Genomic DNA, 7,500 nt, shown 5'->3' with positions numbered 1-7,500 from the left:
GTGTTAACGCCCACTGCTGTGATTGGCTACTGTGAGACTTTAGTGTAAACGCCCACTGCTGTGATTGGCTGCTGTGAGACTTCAGTGTAAACGCCCACTGCTGTGATTGGCTACTGTGAGACTTTAGTGTAAACGCCCACTGCTGTGATTGGCTACTGTGAGACTTCAGTGTAAACGCCCACTGCTGTGATTGGCTGCTTTGAGACTTCAGTGTAAACGCCCACTGCTGTGATTGGCTGCTGTGAGACTTCAGTGTTAACGCCCACTGCTGTGATTGGCTACTGTGAGACTTTAGTGTAAACGCCCACTGCTGTGATTGGCTGCTGTGAGACTTCAGTGTAAACGCCCACTGCTGTGATTGGCTACTGTGAGACTTTAGTGTAAACGCCCACTGCTGTGATTGGCTACTGTGAGACTTCAGTGTAAACGCCCACTGCTGTGATTGGCTGCTTTGAGACTTCAGTGTAAACGCCCACTGCTGTGATTGGCTGCTGTGAGACTTCAGCGTTAACGCCCACTGCTGTGATTGGCTACTGTGAGACTTTAGTGTAAACGCCCACTGCTGTGATTGGCTGCTTTGAGACTTCAGTGTAAACGCCCACTGCTGTGATTGGCTGCTGTGAGACTTCAGTGTAAACGCCCACTGCTGTGATTGGCTGCTGTGAGACTTCAGTGTTAACGCCCACTGCTGTGATTGGCTGCTTTGAGACTTCAGTGTAAACGCCCACTTCTGTGATTGGCTGCTTTGAGACTTCAGTGTAAACGCCCACTGCTGTGATTGGCTGACATCTTTGCATATGAAATAGCAAGTATTACATGTGGAAATCTCTCTCTAAATCTTTTACTACGTTTTTACTATTACAGCTGTCGAGATTAACGAATCGTGAAAGTTAATTGTAGATGTACCCCATCGCATGAGAGGCTGCAGTGACGAGCAGATGACAGACAGACTGTTGACCGCGTGATTGAAGTGATCTCATCATTGCAACGCAGTTTCTGCTCTCTCACGAATGCCTTCACCAAATAACAATGCAAATGAGATGTAAATACAGTAAGAGCTTCGTGTGCCGTGTAACAGCGTCTTTGATTTCATAACGAGTTTTGGCAAGTGTCCAGATAAACTCGCGCTGTGTGATTGACAGCTTGGGCGATTGGGAAGGGAGCGTTCTTTGATCGCTTTCTGTATATAATTGAATCACAGTTTAAATAAGATTATTTTCATCCTATGTCACCGGCTTGATTTGCTGATGCATAAACAGTATTGAACGAGTTTGAGAGAAAGATAATCTGAACTTGAATAATTACACATCAGAAATCACTGATCACAGATCAGGCATTAAAATAAACATGGTTACTTACATGTTTGTGGCGTTGCTGGCAGATCCATATTGTAAAAGTCTGAAATTGCGACGGATTTACCAAATAATCCAGCGTGAAATCTGCCGAACACAAATAACGCCCTGAGACTTTCACACTGTTGAAGACTACAACACTTTCCCAGCATTAGGATCGTCTGGAAGGCAATGGTAATGATCCTGTGTCGATCTTTACGTGTTCTCATGTCACTATTCACTAGCGCTCCAGTGGGCGGGGCCACAGACGCAGACGGAGGCGGAGTTTCGCTGCTCTGTGACGTCACAAGTCTCCACTTCTCAGATCCTGTCGTTTACTGGCCTTGGTTTCAATAAAAGCTGTTTTTGGAATAACAGGGAAGTTTTGAGTCTTGAAACTCACAGGATATTTGTTATAGTATAACGAACTCTTAACTGTCAAAAGATCAAGGAAAATTCTCAGTTCATGACCCCTTTAAATATGAGGGCAGAACTATTCTATTTCAAATGTGTGTGTGTGTGTGTGTGTGTGTGTGTGTGTGTGTGTGTGTGTGTGTGTGTGAGTGATTGACCTGTGCTCTGTGTGTCAGATCCCAGTCTGTGGTCGGCGGATCACGTGTGTCAGTGGCTGGAGTGTGTGTGTGTGTGTGTGTGTGTGTGTGAGTGAGTGATTGACCTGTGCTCTGTGTGTCAGATCCCAGTCTGTGGTCGGCGGATCACGTGTGTCAGTGGCTGGAGTGTGTGTGTGTGTGTGTGTGTGTGTGTGTGTGTGTGTGTGTGTGTGTGTGTGTGTGTGTGTGTGTGTGTGTGAGTGAGTGATTGACCTGTGCTCTGTGTGTCAGATCCCAGTCTGTGGTTGGCGGATCACGTGTGTCAGTGGCTGGAGTGTGTGTGTGTGTGTGTGTGTGTGTGTGTGTGTGTGTGTGTGTGTGTGTGAGTGAGTGATTGACCTGTGCTCTGTGTGTCAGATCCCAGTCTGTGGTCGGCGGATCACGTGTGTCAGTGGCTGGAGTGTGTGTGTGTGTGTGTGTGTGTGTGTGTGTGTGTGTGTGTGTGTGTGTGTGTGTGTGTGTGTGTGTGTGTGTGTGAGTGAGTGATTGACCTGTGCTCTGTGTGTCAGATCCCAGTCTGTGGTCGGCGGATCACGTGTGTCAGTGGCTGGAGTGTGTGTGTGTGTGTGTGTGTGTGTGTGTGTGTGTGTGTGTGTGAGTGAGTGATTGACCTGTGCTCTGTGTGACAGATCCCAGCCTGTGGTTGGCGGATCACGTGTGTCAGTGGCTGGAGTGTGTGTGTGTGTGTGTGTGTGTGTGTGTGTGTGTGTGTGTGTGAGTGAGTGATTGACCTGTGCTCTGTGTGACAGATCCCAGTCTGTGGTTGGCGGATCACGTGTGTCAGTGGCTGGAGTGTGTGTGTGTGTGTGTGTGTGTGTGTGTGTGTGTGTGTGTGTGTGTGTGAGTGAGTGATTGACCTGTGCTCTGTGTGACAGATCCCAGTCTGTGGTCGGCGGATCACGTGTGTCAGTGGCTGGAGTGTGTGTGTGTGTGTGTGTGTGTGTGTGTGTGTGTGTGTGTGTGTGTGTGTGTGTGTGTGTGTGTGAGTGAGTGATTGACCTGTGCTCTGTGTGTCAGATCCCAGTCTGTGGTCGGCGGATCACGTGTGTCAATGGCTGGAGTGTGTGTGTGTGTGTGTGTGTGTGTGTGTGTGTGTGTGTGTGTGTGTGTGTGTGTGTGTGTGTGTGTGTGTGTGTGTGTGTGTGTGTGTGTGTGTGTGTGAGTGATTGACCTGTGCTCTGTTTGTCAGATCCCAGTCTGTGGTTGGCGGATCACGTGTGTCAGTGGCTGGAGTGTGTGTGTGTGTGTGTGTGTGTGTGTGTGTGTGTGTGTGTGTGTGTGTGTGTGTGTGAGTGATTGACCTGTGCTCTGTTTGTCAGATCCCAGTCTGTGGTCGGCGGATCACGTGTGTCAGTGGCTGGAGTGTGTGTGTGTGTGTGTGTGTGTGTGTGTGTGTGTGTGTGTGTGTGTGTGTGTGTGTGTGTGTGAGTGATTGACCTGTGCTCTGTTTGTCAGATCCCAGTCTGTGGTCGGCGGATCACGTGTGTCAGTGGCTGGAGTGGGCCGTGAAGGAGTTCGGACTGCCGGAGGTGGACGTGTCTCTGTTCCACAGCGTCGATGGGAAGCAGCTCTGCAAGATGAGCAAAGACGACGTCCAGCGACTGACCAGCAGCTACACAGCCGAGATCCTGCTGTCTCACCTGCACTACCTCAGAGAGAGTGAGTGTCTCTCGCCCATCTCTCTCTCTGTGTGTGTGTGTGTGTGTGTGTGTGTGTGTGTGTGTGTGTGTGTGTGTCTGACCAGCAGCTACACAGCCGAGATCCTGCTGTGTCACCTGCACTACCTCAGAGAGAGTGAGTGTCTCTCGCCCATCTCTCTCTCTCTCTGTGTGTGTGTGTGTGTGTGTGTGTGTGTCTGACCGGCAGCTGCAACAGCTCTCGTCCGTGTCTCTCATCCGTCTCTCTCTCTCTCTCTCTCTCTCTCTCTCTCTCTCTCTGTGTGTGTGTGTGTGTGTGTGTGCGTGTGTGTGTGTGCGTGCATATTATCTGCTCATCATGACGCTTCATAAGCTCTTCATTACTGACCTCTGACCTCATTCACTCTGCTGACCTCTGACCTCACACGACTCATTAACATGCATTAATAAATCAGTTTATACCTGTGTGAATCTCATCAGACCTGTTGACTTCCCCCGAAAGTCAGACAATGTATATATTATCATTTCAATTTTAAGTCAAATTTTAATTTTTAAAACTGAATTATATTATAAATAAAGTCTAAAGAAATGTTGGTAACACTTTCTATGAAGTCCATGCTTATAATGTATTATAGCCTCATTTATACTATACGGCAGAATGTACATCCAGCCGGTTGTTATCTCAGAATAAACCCTACAGGGTGATCAGGATCAGGAGCATCTGTTACAGTATGGAGACTCAGGAGAGGAGGAACGATGGTGAATAGTGAGTTTATTGATAAACAAAGGTGCAGGGATGAGGTGAGCAGGGTAGTGGAGTCCAACGGGTGATCTTGGTGGAGACGCTGGAGACGGGGAGATCGCTGGAGACTATCGCTGGGGAATAGTCCGCATACAACAAACGAGGTCGGACCAAGAGCTGGGGTGAGGTGAGTGTATTTATAGTGACAGTGATGAGGGTGATGATGAGGTGCAGGTGTGATTGATTGGGAATGATGTGCTGGTGGGAACCGAGGAGAGTGCTGGCAAATGAAGTGCAAAGGATGGTGACTAGGTACACATGTGACAGAAGCCCCCCCTCCCAGAAGGCACTACTTGGAGGCTGACGAGGGCGTGGCCCATATGGCGTAGGTAGCCTCCAGGGCGGTGCTGATTCAGGCGGCCATGGCGGAGCCTGCAGCTCAGGAGACCAGGGCAGAGCCGGCTGTTCAGGGGACCAGGGTGGAGCCGGCAGTCCAGGGGACCAGGGCGGAAGTGGCTGTTCAGGGGACCAGGGTGGAGCCGGCATTGATGGTATATGCCCCCCCCCCCCCCAAATTGTTTTATTGGGGAGCTCCTACTGGAACTTGGGCTAGGATGGAGACTGGAAACCCCAAGAGACTCTGGAAGGGTGGTCTCGACGGGACGAGACTCTGGAAGGGTGGCCTCGATGGAACGAGACTCTGGAACGATAGCCATCTCGGGACGAGACTCTGGAAGGTCGGTCTCGACGGGACGAGACTCTGGAAGGGTGGTCTCGAAGGGACGAGACTCTGGAAGGGTGATCTCGACGGGACGAGACTCTGGAAGGGTGGTCTCGACGGGACGAGACTCTGGAAGGGTGGCCATCTCGGGACGAGACTCTGGAAGGGTGGTCTCGATGGAACGAGACTCTGGAACGATGGCCATCTCGGGACGAGACTCTGGAAGGTCGGTCTCGACGGGACGAGACTCTGGAAGGGTGGCCTCGATGGAACGAGACTCTGGAACGATGGCCATCTCGGGACGAGACTCTGGAAGGTCGGTCTCGACGGGACGAGACTCTGGAAGGGTGGCCTCGATGGAACGAGACTCTGGAACGATGGCCATCTCGAGACGAGACTCTGGAAGGTCGGTCTATACGGGACGAGACTCTGGAAGGTCGGTCTATACGGGACGAGACTCTGGAAGGGTGGCCTCGATGGAACGAGACTCTGGAACGATGGCCATCTCGGGACGAGACTCTGGAAGGTCGGTCTCGACGGGACGAGACTCTGGAAGGGTGGTCTCGAAGGGACGAGACTCTGGAAGGGCAGTCTTGATGGGACAGGACTCTGGAAGGGCGGTCTTGACGGAACGAGACTCTGGAAGGGCGGTCTCGACGGAACGAGACTCTGGAACGATGGCCATCTCGAGACAGGACTCTGGAAGTGTGGTCTCGACGGGACGAGACTCTGGAAGGGTGGTCTCGACGGGACGAGACTCTGGAAGGGTGGTCTCGACGGGACGAGACTCTTGAAGGGTGGTCTCGACGGGACGAGACTCTGGAAGGGTGGTCTCGACGGGACGAGACTCTTGAAGGGTGGTCTCGACGGAACGAGACTCTGGAAAGGTGGTCTTGACGGAATGAGACTCTGGAAGGGTGGTCTTGACGGGACAGGACTCTGGAACGATGGCCATCTCGAGACAGGACTCTGGAAGTGTGGTCTCGACGGGACGAGACTCTGGAAGGGTGGTCTCGACGGGACGAGACTCTGGAAGGGTGGTCTCGACGGGACGAGACTCTTGAAGGGTGGTCTCGACGGGACGAGACTCTGGAAGGGTGGTCTCGACGGGACGAGACTCTTGAAGGGTGGTCTCGACGGGACGAGACTCTGGAAGGGTGGTCTCGACGGGACGAGACTCTTGAAGGGTGGTCTCGACGGAACGAGACTCTGGAAAGGTGGTCTTGACGGAATGAGACTCTGGAAGGGTGGTCTTGACGGGACAGGACTCTGGAAGGGTGGTCTCGACGGGACGAGACTCTTGAAGGGTGGTCTCGACGGAACGAGACTCTGGAACGATGGCCATCTCGAGACAGGACTCTGGAAGTGTGGTCTCGACGGGACGAGACTCTGGAAGGGTGGTCTCGACGGGACGAGACTCTGGAAGGGTGGTCTCGACCGGACGAGACTCTTGAAGGGTGGTCTCGACGGAACGAGACTCTGGAAAGGTGGTCTTGACGGAATGAGACTCTGGAAGGGTGGTCTTGACGGGATAGGACTCTGGAAGGGTGGTCTCGACAGGACGAGACTCTTGAAGGGTGGTCTCGATGGGACGAGACTCTGGAAGGGCGGTCTCGATGGGACGAGACTCTGGAAGGGTGGTCTTGACGGGACGAGACTCTGGAAGGGCGGTGAGGTGCAGGTGTGATTGATTTGGAATGATGTGCTGGTGGGAACCGAGGAGAGTGCTGGCAAATGAAGTACCAGGTACAGATGTGACAGAAGCCCCCCCTCCCAGAAGGCACTACTTCCAGAGTCTCGTCCTGTCGAGACCACCCTTCCAGAGTCTCCTTCTGTTCTCGGGACTGAGGAAGGGCGGTCTTGACGGGAAGAGGCTCTGGAAGGTCGGTCTCGACAGGAGGAGACTCTGGAAGGTCGGTCTCGACAGGACGAGACTCTGGAAGGTCGGTCTCGACAGGAGGAGACTCTGGAAGGTCGGTCTCGATAGGACGAGACTCTGGAAGGTCGGTCTCGACAGGAGGAGACTCTGGAAGGGCGGTCTCGACAGGACGAGACTCTGGAAGGGCGGTCTCGACAGGAGGAGGCTCTGGAAGGTCGGTCTCGACAGGAGGAGGCTCTGGAAGGTTGGTCTCGACAGGAGGAGGCTCTGGAAGGTCGGTCTCGACAGGAGGAGGCTCTGGAAGGTCGGTCTCGACAGGAGGAGGCTCTGGAAGGTCGGTCTCGACAGGACGAGACTCTGGAAGGGCGGTCTCGACAGGAGGAGGCTCTGGAAGGTCGGTCTCGACAGGACGAGACTCTGGAAGGGCGGTCTCGACAGGAGGAGGCTCTGGAAGGTCGGTCTCGACAGGAGGAGGCTCTGGAAGGTCGGTCTCGACAGGAGGAGGCTCTGGAAGGTCGGTCTCGACAGGAGGAGGCTCTGGAAGGGCGGTCTCGACGGGAGGAGACTCTGGAAGGTCGG

General features: G+C 53.1%; 1 protein-coding gene across 6 annotated transcripts in view; it reads left to right on the top strand.

Annotated features, from left to right (window-relative positions):
- Positions 1-7,500, top strand: part of erg (ETS transcription factor ERG) — a 54,787-nt gene that overhangs the window by 39,119 nt on the left and 8,168 nt on the right. For all 6 annotated transcript variants that reach the window (XM_079600469.1, XM_079600467.1, XM_079600471.1 and 3 more), the window contains one exon: positions 3,398-3,601. In XM_079600469.1, the coding sequence (XP_079456595.1) occupies positions 3,398-3,601 (204 nt within the window). The remainder of the gene's footprint in view (positions 1-3,397; positions 3,602-7,500) is intronic.

Source organism: Phoxinus phoxinus, assembly GCF_949152265.1.
Source record: "Phoxinus phoxinus genome assembly, chromosome: 23".
Lineage (NCBI taxonomy): Eukaryota > Metazoa > Chordata > Actinopteri > Cypriniformes > Leuciscidae > Phoxinus > Phoxinus phoxinus.
This window is presented reverse-complemented; position numbering and strand designations above follow the sequence as displayed.